Source organism: Ranitomeya imitator, chromosome 2 (assembly GCF_032444005.1).
Source record: "Ranitomeya imitator isolate aRanImi1 chromosome 2, aRanImi1.pri, whole genome shotgun sequence".
In the NCBI taxonomy this organism is placed as follows: Eukaryota; Metazoa; Chordata; class Amphibia; order Anura; family Dendrobatidae; genus Ranitomeya; species Ranitomeya imitator.
Genome location: NC_091283.1, coordinates 47,144,918 through 47,161,463, shown reverse-complemented (window position 1 = coordinate 47,161,463; position 16,546 = coordinate 47,144,918). Strand labels below are relative to the sequence as shown.

Below are 16,546 nucleotides of genomic sequence, written 5' to 3'. Positions count from 1 at the left end.
ACCCTGGGGCGCTGCAATAATGTCTGTAAAGCACTGCGGAATATGTTAGTGCTATATAAAAATAAAGATTATTATTATTATTACATGCTGCGGAAAATACAACGCAGCGTTTCCGCGCAGTATTTTCCGCACCATGGGCACTGCGGATTTGGTTTTCCATAGGTTTACATGGTACTGTAAACCACATGGAAAACAGCTGCGAATCCGCAACAGCCAAATCCGCAATGTGTGCACATACCCTAAATCTTCCCCAATCACCTGTAACTGTTACATGCGGTTGTTTCCTGAAGAAGAAGTGCTTGTAACTTTGAAACACGTAGAATAATAAAACCAAAAATATATAAATTAAATACACTCTTGGATTGACGTTTTCAATAACTCAGCAGCGCGAAGGATTTCCACAAAAACTTCTTCTGACACGGATATCTGATGGTTACGCTGTAACCCGTGGATTTGCAGCAGCTGAACAATACAGCCTAAAAACGCATACTACTAATTGATCAGGTTAACACAATCTGATACCTACACCTTGACGTTTTCTCCCTAAACCCTATTTTGCGCTATTTCTCAACCCGTTTTTTTTTTAATCATTATTGAGAAGTGGAAGGAAGCACAGCAACTCAGCTATGAAGTGGAGACCACTTAATGTTATAAAAAAGGAGGCTGAGTGCTGAGGAGCAGAGGGCAGGAAAGTCACCAACAGTCTGCTGACCCCATAACTGCAGAGTCCCGACCTCCTCTGGTAATGACATCAGTGCAAACACTGCGCCCTCACTGGGAGCTTCGTGAACGAGCAGCTGCTTACATCACCAATCAGAATGCTCAGTGTTGGGTGGAGTGGTGTAAAGCCACCACCACTAGAATGTGTTCTGTGCATTGACGGATCATACTTCTTTATCCAGTGTCCGTTGGACGAGTCTGGGTTTGGTGGCTGCCAGGGGAATGTTACACGTCTGACTGCATTATGCCAGCTGTATAGTTTAGTGGAGGAAGGATAATGTGTAGCACCGCCATCTCTGCCTCCATTACCCAGCAGAGATGCTGATTCACTCACCGCCATGGTCAGCACTTACTCCTTCCTCTCCTACTGCTGATGTCTGGGGAATGCACACTGTGCACAGATGCCCAGGCACTGTCCTTTGGGCACACGCACCCTCCCTTCTTCTTAAAGGGGTTGCACGCGCACCATCCTAAAGTGTCCCCAGCCATTGACAGGGAGACAAGTACTACTTAAGGCACCTCCACCTGCATGGAGGTGCCTGTGCAATGTTGTAGTTCATTTCTAACATGCTTGCTAGTTCTCAGGTCCCAATGCTTGTATGTCAGCATACCCGACCTGTACATCTGCCTGTCTGTTTATAAGCTGTGCCCACCAGCACCTGCCTGCCAGGATACCAGGCCAGAAGGGGGAGCTCTAAACCAGGTTACAGGGTAGCTTCCCTATAAGTTCTGGTCTGGAGGAGGAGTTAGTAGTCAGACGGTGTGAGACACTGAAGGGAGAGGAAGCACAGGAGGAGAGAGAAACTGGAGTGGAGCTGCGATTGGGCTCACTCCAGGTTTGAGCGCAAGAAACCGGACACCGGAGTCCGAGGTTGTGTGGGAACTGTATGACCCATGGCTGAAACCGGAGGGCAGGAGATTGCAGGTCTCCTGGCCACAACTACACCCGAAGGCACCGCAGCAGATTAGAGCCCGGAGTCACCATGAGAGAGGGACACCTGTAAAAAGGCTCGAGCTGCCTGCCATGCGGGTATTGTTCCACCAAAAGGACAGATTGAGAGAGGGACTTGAGGAAAGCTAATGCACTAAGAACCTAGAATTCAGCGCTGAGGGGAAGGTTTCCAACCCCACTTGACTAGGGGGATTCTGAACCGCTTCCAGGCTGCCCAGATTTCAAGATCACCTGTAATCTGTGTACCTGAACTTCACCAGTAAAATGTAAAGAGACTGCAACCCTGTGTCTTCCAATTATTTCCTGCACCTCAACATCTACAACCCCTCTTAGACTGTCCTAGTAGCCCTGGGGCCTCCACTTCACCTGTAGGGAGCCAAAACAACTAAGCTGCAGTACCATCGGCCCCAGCGGATCCCTTTAAACAACGTCAGCTATCCCTGGCCGAGTACCATAGGTGGCGTCAGGAACTTTAGACTTTATTTCCCAATACTCTTTATTTCCCCTTTAATTGGACGCCCAGGGCCACAAACCGGGTCACCGCTGCCGTGACACATCCCTTTAAGAACTGGCCCGGTTCCGAGTACCCCACGGTCCTAGCGGGTGCTCCAGATGTAGAATAGGAGGTCATAAAATGTCCTGTATGTGGGATGTTTGGGTGTCCTAATACTTTTGTCAGTAGAGTACATCTGCTCAATGTATCGATGTATCATACAAAACAGATAGAAAATGAAATAAAAGAACTCTAGTTGCTCCTGCAGTGATGCCAGTGTATTTGGGCAAGTGCTTTGAGGATAGGCAGATGTCTTGCAGACCACTAGTGTCGGCCAATTAGAGTGCTGCGGTCAAGCTCTCATCAGACTGATCTCGTTTACATTTTCTCCATCAAAGCTGTCTCTCCTACCAGAGCGCTCTCACCCACCCGTGTCACAGCAGCATCTCATAACCATTAGTCATTTCTTCTGAAATCATTAATTTAACTATAATCTCAGACTGCTATTAGTCAGGGGCCTCCTCATTAAGGGGATCTTCGCGCAACCTCAACCAGTCATCGTTCTGCCTTATTAGGGTACATCACATGCCTCTGACTTTCAGCATTGTTTCAGAAATCTCAGTTTTTCTCATTGTTGTTCTTGGAGGCTACAAAGATACAGGGATAACTTGTTCTCGAACAGACTGCCTGCGCCATGGATGGAAAATATTATTACTTATCATGGAAGGTCCCTGATTATTTTTATTAAGAACGGTAGATAACGTCAAAGAATTTGTGAAATCCAGTAAGATAGATAAGGAAATACGTAAAGGTTATTTATTTTGCAGTGGAATGCACAAATATAATTAGGTCCAGAGGTAAAACTAAATCGAAGGTTCACATTATTTATAGTACTGATCTTCTCATATGTGGCTGACGGACCTCTGGGACTCCTTAATGTACCATGTGCAAATGCCAACCACAACAGTAATGTTGAAAATGGGGCCTTGTACTAATTCACTACCCTGCTCTACATTCTGCATGATGGCCAAATGTGTAGGAAAGACCCCCCCTACACAATTAGGCCGAATCCACCATTTTCGGGGGTAACGGTCAATCATCTGACATTCACGGAAACCCCAACAAATTAATGTCAGGTGAAAGAAAGATCGGTTTATTCGACAGCTATGTCATGTATAAGGGCACCTTAAGGATCCATAGTGATCCTCTACAAAACTGTTTTTCTATTTGGATGTTGATGTTGAAGGCCAGCTCCATTTGTAATCAGCATGTGCTCACATTCCCTACAGTGCCCCCACAGGAGAAATAAAGCATTGCACTTTTTCCTTGTTATCAATTGATTGTCTGTGTAATTGATGAACAATGTAGGATCTTAGCAAATGAAAATGTAAGGCGGCTAAACACATATACAAGTAGGCCAAACCCACCATTTTCATTAGCACAATCAGATGTACATGGGTGCCTCCAGACTCTCCCCCAAATAATGTCAGGGGAGAGAATTATTGATTAAGCCAACAGTTATTTTTTATCTATGAGACCTTTTCCTAAATTGTTTTATATATATTTATATATGATGATGACAGTGAGGGCCATGTACATTATATCATTTTCCTATAATTATTTTATATTGTAGTTTAAATGAGCTACCACTGAAGTTAGGGCTCTCATGTGTGACCCTCATCAATCACCTGTAATCTTTAGAGGGACCTGGCAGTAAGTGCTCAAGTTCCCAATAGTGCCACCATATGATAAGTTATTTATTTCATTGAAATAAGTTGACTGTCTATGTAAAGGACAAGATAGGTCTTTAACATCTATGCCACATGATTGATTGATTGATAAGAAACCAATATGGGGATCCACCCCTCTAAAACCCTTTCTAAAATGTTGTTTAAAAATAGGGTTTATGTCCTGGAGCTAGCGGAACTACCTTAGTTGGTCACACCAGATCTAAGAAAGGTTATGAATACTGAGTAAAAAACAAGGATAGGGAATCAACTAGAGGGTCACGAAAAAGTGAAGGGGCAAACGCGTCCTCCTGGAAAGGAGAAGCGGCAAACACATCTTCCTTTAAAAAGAAGGGTCAGTCGAATTTTCCTGGAAAAGAGAAAGGAAAACAAGTCCTCCAGGAAAGGAAAAAGGGCGAACACATCCTCTTAGAAAACGAAGGGGCAATCAAGGTTTCCTTGAAAAGAGAAGAGGCAAACAAGTCCTCCTGGAAAGAAGAAGGGGCAAACAATTGCTCTTGGAAATTTGGAGGGGAAAACAAGTCCTCCTAGAAAGGAGAGAGGGTAAACAAGTCTTCCTGGAAAGAGAAGGGGCAAACAAATCGCCCTCAAAAAGAGAAGGGGCAAACAAGTCCTCCAGGAAAAAAAAAGGGCAAACACATCCTCTTAGAAAAAGAAGGGGCAATCAAGGTTTCCTGGAAAAGAGAAGAGGCAAACAAGTCCTCCTGGAAAGAAGAAGGGGCAAACAATTGCTCTTGGAAATTTGGAGGGGAAACAAGTCCTCCTAGAAAGGAGAGAGGGCAAACAAGTCTTCCTGGAAAGAGAAGGGGCAAACAAGTCCCCCTCAAAAAGAGAAGGGGCAAACAAGTCCTCCTGGAAAGGAGAAAGGGCAAACAAGTCATCATGGAAAATAGAAGGGGCAAGTAAGTCCTCCTGGAAAAGAGGAGGGACAAAAGAGTTCTTCTGGAAAGGAGAATAGGAAGAAAAGTCATTCCGACCTGGGTTGGAAAGGGTTTTAGATGTCTACCAGCACAATATGGGAGGTTGCTTTTAGGCTTGGAAAATCAGCTCCTTTACCTATCCATTGGTCTAGGTCAAACATTCAGGCTAATTAATAGTGTTTTAGGTAGTCCTTATCTCTGATAAGACCATATCCTCGATAAAGTTGAAAAGTTAGGCAAAATTGCCCAAGAGTAACTTCTCATTCCAGTTACAGTCATTTGTGAGGTTATGTCCATATTTACTGCTCGAAACCTGATGTGTCATCTTATTTGTGAACATCATGTTCTTAAAGTCAGAAATCTGTTACAAGTAAATGATAGATTATCACTGCATGTGTAGCCACCATCGGTCTACATCTGTGAAATAATTATTGACAGGTTGGTGTTTTACTGATATGAGTGACATCATACTTCTGCTTATGTAATATCATAAGACTGTTGATTCCCTGGTAATTTCTGCTAATTAAAAATGTTCTGTCTTGATGGAAAACTTAGGGCTTTAAAAAATAAAAATGCACAATCTCTTAGATAAGAATTATTCCATAGAAATACATGTTGTATATATTTTACAATGGTGTTTTTGTTCCAACATGCTGTAGTGATTAATTTCACAATCAGAGCTCCATAATTCTAATATGGAATTCCAAAGACAGAAAGTTCTAACTTACGTTGAGGCTACACTACATGGCTACATGTGCCTCCTGACATGAAGATCACGGTGTTGCAATGCGATCCAAGACCAACTGCGACCAAGCTGCCACTGTCGAAAAAAATCCAATGCAGATAGATTTTTTAGGGGAGTATCTCACAGGTGACCTTGTCTTTGTAGGCCTCCTTGTAGGTTGCTTGTCACTTCTACTTTCATTCGACCTCTCTGCAATTTCTCCATTTCTTTGCAGTCTATTCTTAAGGAATCTATGGATTTGCCATTGAGCGCCAAGTCACCTTATAACCTCAGCCTTAATGAAGCTTCCAGAATTCATTACAAAACATACACCTTTAATCAAATGCCACTGCTAAAATGTTCCCAGAAGCATGGAGCGCCAACTGTATTGCCGGTGTATAAAAAATTAATGATCATAGAGTGTGGGTATGCTCAGATTTTAGAGGTTGGTTCAGATGACCGTTCTTCACCGTACATGACAGCCACTCGAAATTTGCTGGGAATGTCATGATTTTTTGGAAACAGCTTGAGGCTAAAAGTGGTGGGTTTGGGGTTGGGACCGAGGATGGGACAAAAGTTTCCCTAAATTGACAGCACCAATGTAGTTAATAGCGGTATGCCCTTCATCCTGGGGTAACCCGCTCACTTATATCAGTCATTGCAATCGAAATCAGACTTTATAGTAATAATTTACCGATAGGCATCACATAAAGTCAGGTCAAGACCATGATTTCAATCTGCATCAGCACATTATTGTAGTATGGCCACAAGCAGGGAACACTGGCAATACAGCCGTGACACTAGTTATTGTCACTCTTTAAAGGGAATGTCATCAGAAAATGATCCAGTTATTACATCAGGTATTCATGTTAAAAGAATTTTCTGAATTTTTTAACTTTTTTTTTAATTTAACATATCACTATAATAATATTACATATCTATCAATGTTTACACTGGCCAATAGGCCAAATACTATACTTACACTTCTTGTTCTTTAAAGATGAATTTTCAACAGTCTCATCATCATAGACAGGATTACAATGGCTGATAACACCTATATAAAGTATAGATAACAAAGGATCCTCCATATCCAATAGGTGATGTCACAGCTGACCTCCATCTCCTGTAGAATGACTGATAACACTTATACAGGTGCTTTTCATAAAATTAGGATATAATCAAAAAGTTAATTTATTTCAGTTCTTCAATACAAAAAGTGAAACTCACATATTACATGGTCATTACACACAGACTGATCTATTTCAAGTGTTTATTTCTGTTAATGTTGATGGTTATGGCTTACAGCTAATGAAAATCCAAAAGTCATTATCTCAGTAAATTAGAATACTTTATAATACCAGCTTGAAAAATGATTTTAAAATCCGAAATGTTGTCCTACTGATATGTATGTTCAGTAAATGCACTCAATACTTGGTCAGGGCTCCTTTTGTATCAATTACTGCATCAATGCGGCGTGGCATGGAGGCGAGCAGCCTGTGGCACTGCTGAGGGGTTATGGAAGCCCAGGTGGCTTTGATAGCAGCCTTCAGCTCGTCTGCATTGTTGGATCTGGTGTCTCTCATCTTCCTCTTGACAATACTCCATAGATTCTCTATGGGATTAAGGTCAGGCGAGTTTACTGGCCAAGCACAGTGATACTGTTGTTTTTAAACCAGATATTTGTACTTTTGGCAGTGTGGACAGGTGCCAAGTCCTGCTGGAGAATGACATTTCCACCTCCATAAAGCTTGTCGGCAGAGGGAAGCATGAAGTGCTCTAAAATGTCCTGTAGACGGCTGCACTGACTTTGGTCTTGATAAAACACAGTGGACCTACACCAGCAGATGACATGGCTCCCCAAACTATCACTGATTGTGGAAACTTCACACTAGACCTCCAGCAGCTTGGATTGTGGCCTCCACTCTTCCTCCAGACTCTGGGATCTTGATTTCCAAATGAAATGCAAAATTTACTTTCATCTGAAAACAACACCTTGGACCACTGACAACAGTACAGTTCTTTTTCTCCTTGGCCCAAGTAAGACGCTTCTGGCGTGGTCTATTGGTCATGAATGGCTGACACAAGGAATGAGACACTTGTAGCCCATGTCCTGGATACGTCCGTGTGTGGAGGCTCTTGAAGCAATGACTCCAGCAACAGTCCACTCCTTGTGAATCTCCCCGAAATTTTTGAATGGCCTTTTCTTAACAATCTTTTCACGACTGTGGCTATCTCGGTTGCTTGTGCACCTTTTTCTATCACATGTTTTCCTTCCACTCAACTTTCCAGTAATATGCTTGGATTCAGCACTCTGTGAACAGCCGGCTTCTTTGGCAATGACCTTTTGTGGCTTCCCCTCCTTGTGGAGTGTGTCAATGACTGCCTTCTGGACATCTGTCAACAGTCTTCCCCATGATTGTGGAGTTACTGAAACAAAGTAAGGGACCTTTTTAAACACTTAGGGAGCCTTTACAGGTGTTTATTGTTAATTATTCTAATTTACTGAGATAATGACTTTTGGATTTTCATTGGCTGTAAGCCATAATCATCAACATTAACAGAAATAAACACTTGAAATAGATCACTCTGTGTGTAATGACTCTATATGAGTTTCACTTTTTTTATTGAAAAACTGAAATAATTTAACTTTTTGATGATTTAATTTTGTGAGAAGCACCTGTATATACAGTAGATCATACAGGATCCACCATATAAAACAGATGATGTCACAGCTCACCTCCTCCCTTCCCAATTACCTTTACTAAGATTAGAGCTTGCTTGGACTATTCTTCTATGCAAATAAGGAGGGTCTGAATCTGTAAAGTGCTGCTAATATCCGTAAGAATAACAGGAAAAAGGAGTCCTATATTAGGCTCAGTGGATAGTATGAAAATTGCAGGATTTTTTAAATTATATATACCGTATATATATATATATATATATATATATATACTACATATATACTCACACATAAAATATGCATAAAAACCTAATTATTACATGAAAAAAATATAACACATAAAAAATATGCATAATAACTTAATTTAAACAGTAGGCCATTTTCTGATGCCAGGGCTGCCACTAGAAATTTCGGGGCCCCATACTGGCAAAATTTTCGGGGCCCCCTTGAAACTCCGCCCAGGCTCCACCCCAGCCCCGCCTCCACCCCACGAACTGTCCACAGTCCCACCGCTCTCTCTTGGAAAATCTCCACTTCTCACCTATCACACATTAACAGTTCCCATCACCAGATCACACATATAGCCGGCAGCTTTTGTTTTGGCCAAAAGATTTTTTAAGCTGCCACCACAACAAGGTAGACACTTTTGGCCGGGCCCTACTCTACTGTAACCTACTAAATATTTGTTAAAATATGCAATACAATTTAGGTATATTTTTATTTATTTTTCAATTTTTAAAATGACCTATAATACTACATACAAGGAACAAATACCACAGCACTATGACCAGATGACATATTACCACCACAGTGACCGAATAATATCACATACAAGGAACAAATACCGCTACACCATGACCAGACCGCATATAACCAACAATGACTGAATACTACAATACTGATCAGTAATAAAAAAAAAACCCACAATACTATCACCATCAGTGCCATTATGCACAGGAGATCTGTAATTAGTAAGCAGTGTCTGTGTACAGCTAATACAGTGATCACTGATGACATTACACACAGGAGCTCTGTATATAATATATAGGTAATACAGTGATCACTGGTGACATTGTACACAGGACCTCTGTATATAGTATACAGTGTATAGTGTCAGTGTATAGGTAACACTGACTCACCAGTGACGTCTCTAGGTGACGTCCTTCATCTTTCATCCAGCACAGACCGCCATCACTTCATCCAGCCAGGACTCGTCTCTGCAGGAAATAAAACAGTTATCTCGAGTTCCGCTTGTAGAACACATTACTTAATTTTCCCAACTTCTACATTACACTACATGAAGAAGGCAACATAGTATCACTCTACACAGTAACAGGACCGCCCCCCCATTTAAAACAGTATACTCAAAAAATAAAATAAATACATCACTGCAATAATAATATCCCTTAATTAGCCCCTATGGTAATATTCGGCATCCTAGCCCCCGTGTGTCTCATTCCAGGCTCCAGCCATATGTTCTCCCATCCTGCCCTCATGAGTATCCATTCTGTCCCATATGATCTCCCCATCCTGCCCCATCTGTCTCCATCGTATCCATCCTGCCCCATCTGTCTCCAATCTTGCCCCATCTGTCTCCATTCTGCCCCATCTGTTTCCAATCCTGCCCCATTTATGTCCAGCACTCTGCTCCATCTGTGTACAGCACTCTGTCCAGCACTCTGCCCCATCTCTGTCCAGCACTCTGCCCCATCTCTGTCCAGCACTCTGCCCCATCTCTGTCCAGCACTCTGCCCCATCTCTGTCCAGCACTCTGCCCCATCTCTGTCCAGCACTCTGCCCCATCTCTGTCCAGCACTCTGCCCCATCTCTGTCCAGCACTCTGCCCCATCTCAGTCCAGCACTCTGCCCCATCTCAGTCCAGCACTCTGCCCCATCTCAGTCCAGCACTCTGCCCCATCTCAGTCCAGCACTCTGCCCCATCTCAGTCCAGCACTCTGCCCCATCTCAGTCCAGCACTCTGCCCCATCTCTGTCCAGCACTCTGCCCCATCTCTGTCCAGCACTCTGCCCCATCTCTGTCCAGCACTCTGCCCTGTGTCCAGCTTTCTGCCCCCCATGTGTCCAGCTTTCTGCCCCCCCCGTGTCCAGCTTTCTGCCCCCCCCCGTGTCCAGCTTTCTGCCCCCCCCGTGTCCAGCTTTACTGCCCCCCCTGTGTCCAGCCTTCTGCCCCCTCCCGTGTCCAGCCTTCTGCCCCCTCCCGTGTCCAGCTTTACTGCCCCCCCTGTGTCCAGCCTTCTGCCCCCCCTGTGTCCAGCTTTACTGCCCCCCTGTGTCCAGCCTTCTGCCCCCCCTGTGTCCAGCTTTACTGCCCCACTGTGTCCAGCCAGCGGCCTTCTGCCCCCCTGTGTCCAGCTTTACTGCCCCCCCTGTGTCCAGCTTTACTGCCCCCCTGTGTCCAGCCTTCTGCCCCCCGTGTCCAGCTTTACTGCCCCTCTGTGTCCAGCGGCCTTCTGCCCCCCCTGTGTCCAGCGGCCTTCTGCCCCCCCTGTGTCCAGCGGCCTTCTGCCCCCTCTGTGTCCAGCGGCCTTCTGCCCCCCCTGTGTCCAGCGGCCTTCTGCCCCCTCTGTGTCCAGCTTTACTGCCCCCTGTGTCCAGCGGCCTTCTGCCCCCCTTGTGTCCAGCGGCCTTCTGCCCCCCCTGTGTCCAGCGGCCTTCTGCCCCCCCTGTGTCCAGCGGCCTTCTGCCCCCTCTGTGTCCAGCGGCCTTCTGCCCCCCCTGTGTCCAGCGGCCTTCTGCCCCCCCTGTGTCCAGCGGCCTTCTGCCCCCCCTGTGTCCAGCGGCCTTCTTCCCCCTCTGTGTCCAGCGGCCTTCTGCCCCCCCTGTGTCCAGCGGCCTTCTGCCCCTCCTGTGTCCAGCGGCCTTCTGCCCCCTCTGTGTCCAGCGGCCTTCTGCCCCCCCTGTGTCCAGCGGCCTTCTGCCCCCTCTGTGTCCAGCTTTACTGCCCCCTGTGTCCAGCGGCCTTCTGCCCCCCTTGTGTCCAGCGGCCTTCTGCCCCCCCTTTGTCCAGCGGCCTTCTGCCCCCCCTGTGTCCAGCGGCCTTCTGCCCCCTCTGTGTCCAGCGGCCTTCTGCCCCCCCTGTGTCCAGCGGCCGTCTGCCCCCCCTGTGTCCAGCTGCCTTCTGCCCCCCCTGTGTCCAGCGGCCTTCTGCCCCCTCTGTGTCCAGCGGCCTTCTGCCCCCCCTGTGTCCAGCGGCCTTCTGCCCCTCCTGTGTCCAGCGGCCTTCTGCCCCCTCTGTGTCCAGCGGCCTTCTGCCCCCCCTGTGTCCAGCGGCCTTCTGCCCCCCTTGTGTCCAGCGGCCTTCTGCCCCCCCTGTGTCCAGCGGCCTTCTGCCCCCCCTGTGTCCAGCGGCCTTCTGCCCCCTCTGTGTCCAGCGGCCTTCTGCCCCCCCTGTGTCCAGCGGCCTTCTGCCCCCCCTGTGTCCAGCGGCCTTCTGCCCCCCCTGTGTCCAGCGGCCTTCTGCCCCCTCTGTGTCCAGCTTTACTGCCCCCCTGTGTCCAGAGGCCTTCTGCCCAAACCCCCCCCCGATCGCCGCTATCAATAAAAATAAAAAAAAGTTCTACTTACCTGCCGCGCTCCTCTCTCCACGCAGCTGCACCGTGCACTCGCCGGCGACTGACAATGACGTCAGACGCCGGCGACCTGCACGCTGCGGCTGGCGGCTGTTAACTATTGACCAGAGGGAGCGGGCCCGCATGTCAATAGCGTACAGCTGTAGCGCCGGCCGCCGCTAAGGGCCCGGTTCAGCCTGCGGCTGCCGGTAGGGGCCCGGTGAGCAGGTAAGAGGGGGCCCGATGCGGGCCCCCTCTGCTCACCGGGCCCCTTACGCCAGTCACGGCTGTAATACTCTGATGGTGGCCTGGTCTGATGCACTTTTCCTACGAGACATTTAATGACAGCTTGCTTCAGATCCAGCATGTGAACCACGGAGAACTGAGGCGGACAACGTTTAGAAGGGCCGGAGGTCACTTCCTTGGAATGTTTTGGACGCTACAAAAGAATTTTCCACTTGTGCCTTGGAAAGCAAACAAGGATCAAATGTAAAATCTTCATTACGAGGGAGGCTAAATAAAGCAGATCCGAAACACAGCCAGAATCTAGCCAACTTCTAGTGTCCTTGCCTTTCTAGTTATCAAGATCTCGGCCGGCTGGAAGTAAATACAAACCTTTTACTTTTACTTCCAAAGTCTAAAAACCTTCATCTTTACCTAATCTTTTTTTGGCTTACCTTTTACTTTTACTTCCAAAGTCTAAAAACCTTCATCTTTACCTAATCTTTTTTTGGCTTAGAAGTGACTACAATTACCTGGAGGTATATGCATTTACAGTTGTGAACAGGGGAAAAATTTTGTGAGTTTTCATGATCCCCTGAAAATGAGTAGATCACTGGGCATCTCAAGGCCGTAACCTGCAACGATCGGCATTATCTACTGGATAGGTAATAATAACTTCTTTTCACCAGACAAACCCTTTAAGAAGGCCACCGAGCTGGCATAAGGAAACATTGAAACCATGAAATGCTTCTTCGGAAAATTCAATAACGACCTTTTAAAGGGAATCTGTCATTAGGATAAACCATCCTACATCGTGTATATGAGCCTGATGAACACAGAAAGAAAATTACACCTTGATATCTGCAATCTGATGTTTTACTCCTAATTCCTAAAACAAATCCACATTTTTGTTAATATGTAACTGTTAAGATCTATGGGCTGGACATAGATCTCCCTGAGAATTTGCCTCCAAGACTTATTGTAAGTGAAAAGGGGAGATACCAGTGTGAGACATGTAGATCAGGAAAGCAGACGGTCAGTCATTAAATGTCTCACACTGGTAACTCCACCTTTCATTTATAATAAGCCCTGGGGGCAGATTTTCAGGGAGATCTTTGTCCGGCCAATAGATATTAACTGCTAATATACATATTAAAAAAAAATGTGGATTTCTCAGGAATAAGGCATTAGTTCTCAGATATCAACCCTTTCATTTTTAATTTTCAATGACCTGCGTGCCCATATAGAGGACTTAGGAGGATTGATCCTATTGACAGATTCCCTTTAAAGAGCCTTGCCACATGACTTAAGATATCCATCTAAACCTTTTGCGGACCTCTGTTTCAGGGTTGTTGTTCCTCATCAGTGCAAAGCAAATGTTGAATGGCTGGGTGAGATGCCTTTGATGAAGTTTCTAATGGGGTAGAGATTCTTCTTAAGGAGATGTCCAAGTTGGGTTACGGAGACTTATTGGCCATGCAATGCTCCAGTGGGAAATAAAATATGCAATTAACCTTTTCTCAGAGCAGGAGAAAAAAATGAAGATCAGGCATGTTATAATCTAACATGCTCAATCTTTCTTTTCTCAGACAACTAGGAGAGTTAAGACACCCATAGAACCAATTTGTTCATCTAATGTGTAGGGAAAATATATTCTTCCCTTTGCATGGCGGATAGTGATGCACATGCGGTTTGTGTGTGGTCAGTATAATAGCTGGCTTGTCTTCAATGTTTGCTTAAGCTCAGTAAGCTCTGCACATGAAAGCCCATCGCACCATTAATCTTACACAGAAGCTGTCTCATCTCCAGCGCACTGTCACTAGACTTCTCCAAAATCTATAGGACACACTTCTTACAGTAGGACCTCCAGCCATCTCTATAATGGCAATGATAACGTCCTGGCAATGATCACGTTGATAATAATCACGTAATGTCGGTCGTAGATATAGTCATAACTGGAATCTTCTATACTCACAATGTTATAATATGATTGTGCATTTGATAAATAATAAGTTACATTGTCTAATACAATTCGATATCTGTTTCCCTTCTGGTCAGGATCAGCTTTAGCCGTTAATACCGAGCATTGTATGGAAAGTCGCGGACAATGCCAGGGCAGTGTTTGATGAGTGAGTCAGTCGGCCTTTGGCAGGACGCGCACAGCTACTGTATGAGGAAATTCATTCATCATTCAAAAGGAAAAGAAAGATTTCACCAAAGAGAATTATCGGTCAAAAGCTCAGCCTTTCATTACGGAGTTACCCGAGGACAATGACATCTTTATAGATAACGTCTATGAAGCAAGATTTTTCTTTCAGTCTTGCGGTTTTGGCCAAGTGTCGGGGCGCAAACCGTAAATTAGGCCATTTCTGAGCCAGATGAAAGCGCTCGTTAGCAACATTATCTCAATCAATATTTTACACCTCTAGTTAACTTTAGGCGCCACCCCGAAAAACTTTACTAAAGTTGTATTTATATAAAGCTATCTTCAGTAAGGTTGGCGTACTTCCGAGTAATCCATACTTGGAAACTGCCCCAAGTTTTCAGAAACAGTCCTTGCAAAATTTGAGGCATCGCAGGACAAAAAAAGGACAGGGTTTAAACAGAACCCACCCACAATTGGATGGTTTCAGCAGGGGTTTGGCGGAATCTCTACAAGATTAAAACATCCATAAGCTAAGGAGCAGCATCTCTCCTTGAGAACAGTGATGGTGTAAGGAGACTTATAGGCCGTGCAATCCTTCTCTTGGAAACTAAATAAGCAAATTGCCTCTTCGGGGAGAAAGAGGACTTGATCTCTAGTGCCAGCTATTGGAAGTAGCAATCTTAAAAGTTAATATTGAGCCTTTAACGAGTCTAGGATAAAGGCTAAAACAAGAATCACTATTTGGAGACATGTGCTTCGGGATGTTGCCTCTCATCAGTGCAAAGCAAGCGATCTAATTTGGCTATATGACTTCTTGGATCGCTACTTCCAATAAAGTTCGAGCATACATTGGTTGAGGATCGGACGACCATCTGATGTTTATGACTCTGGTGGAAAGAAGAATAAAACCGTTTAAATATCAATGACTGATCCTTTTATCTTCAGGGGAAATAAGCCTCTGCTAGGGGAGTATGGCAGCTGCTTTCTTCTTTCTTCTCACTGAAAACATATGAATGCATGGCCAAGCTGAGTGCTCATGTGTATGGCACAGTCATAAGCGTTATCTCATGTGTATGGTCAGTTGTATCTGCTGCAAGAATTCTCCGTCTCCTCTGGGGTCATAAATGAAACAGGCATGTTGATATCGTAGAATGTTAGAGTTGGAAGAGACCTCCTGGGTCATCGTGTCCAACCCCCTGCTCAATGCAGGATTCACTAATCCATCTCAGATAGATGTCTATCCAGCCTCTGTATCCATCTACCCAATCCTTCTCTCTCTGATATTTGCAATCAGTGGAAAAGTTGGGTGGTCCCGGTTCACATTTATTGGCTGACGAATCAGCTAGTACCCCAACAACTCCAGAAGAGAAGGAGAGAAAACCAGTGGTGGACTTCGTGAGCATTATGTAGGATCAGCGGGAGGTTGATAGGTGAGCATGTGCCATCTAAGTTAAAAATAATAATGCATGGAAACAATGGCAGACACAGACAGATGTGGCCTCTGTGCAAAAACAATGAGTGGGCTCTTTTGCAGACCAATAGCTCATCATAATGCACATCTACACCTGCTTTGGAGGTAATAGTGGACCTCCTAACCTCTTCACCACCTGTGCGGCCCAACTGGTTGCATCACTGATTTGCCCGCCCTTGGGTGGAAAACTCTTTGAATATTGGTATGTGAAATATATTTATATGATACATAACGTTTACATTTGGGAAATACTGGGTTAGTATAGTAAAGCAAACATCTAACCTATCTAACCCTATGTTTTCTTGTTGTCCTAGGCATTGATTTCACAGTGGACCCCTTCAACATCACCTCCTCCCTGGGCAAGGACATTGTTCTGCGGTGCGCCCTGACTGTGAGTGGTGATGCCGAGATACCAGATGTGGAATGGTTGAGAGATGAAGAATCTTTGGCATACACGGATATCGATCAGATCCAGATACCACAAGACGATGATACCTCGTTGGTCATCAGTGAACTTAGGTTTGTTGAAATCCTGAATATCAGTCCACATTCATCATCCAAAAAAAAGTGCAGGCAGCACAAGTGCTGCTCAAAGACAACGCAAATGACGTACGAGCACCATTCACCTACCACTCACACAAAACGCTTGGTGGTCTATTTTTCTTCCAATTACTGAACTCTGATAGAACCCTAGAAAGACCCGAGGTCGAGTCCAGATTAGCCGCCTATTTCGACTTTAGTAAGCTAGCTGTAGCATGAATGTATGTGGTTGCCTTTTAAGATTCTGGTCCCATGCTTTGCTAGTTTGTATTACCTAGCTTTAAACCATCCATACACATTCGATGGCTATCGGGCGAAGATGCTTCATCCAATAGTTTTGCTAACAATCATTTTGGCCGTCT

General features: G+C 45.2%; 1 protein-coding gene across 1 annotated transcript in view; it reads left to right on the top strand.

Annotated features, from left to right (window-relative positions):
- Positions 1-16,546, top strand: part of AXL (AXL receptor tyrosine kinase) — a 120,863-nt gene that overhangs the window by 32,110 nt on the left and 72,207 nt on the right. Inside the window, exon 2 of the mRNA XM_069746639.1 lies at positions 15,959-16,163. Within this exon, the coding sequence (XP_069602740.1) occupies positions 15,959-16,163 (205 nt within the window). The remainder of the gene's footprint in view (positions 1-15,958; positions 16,164-16,546) is intronic.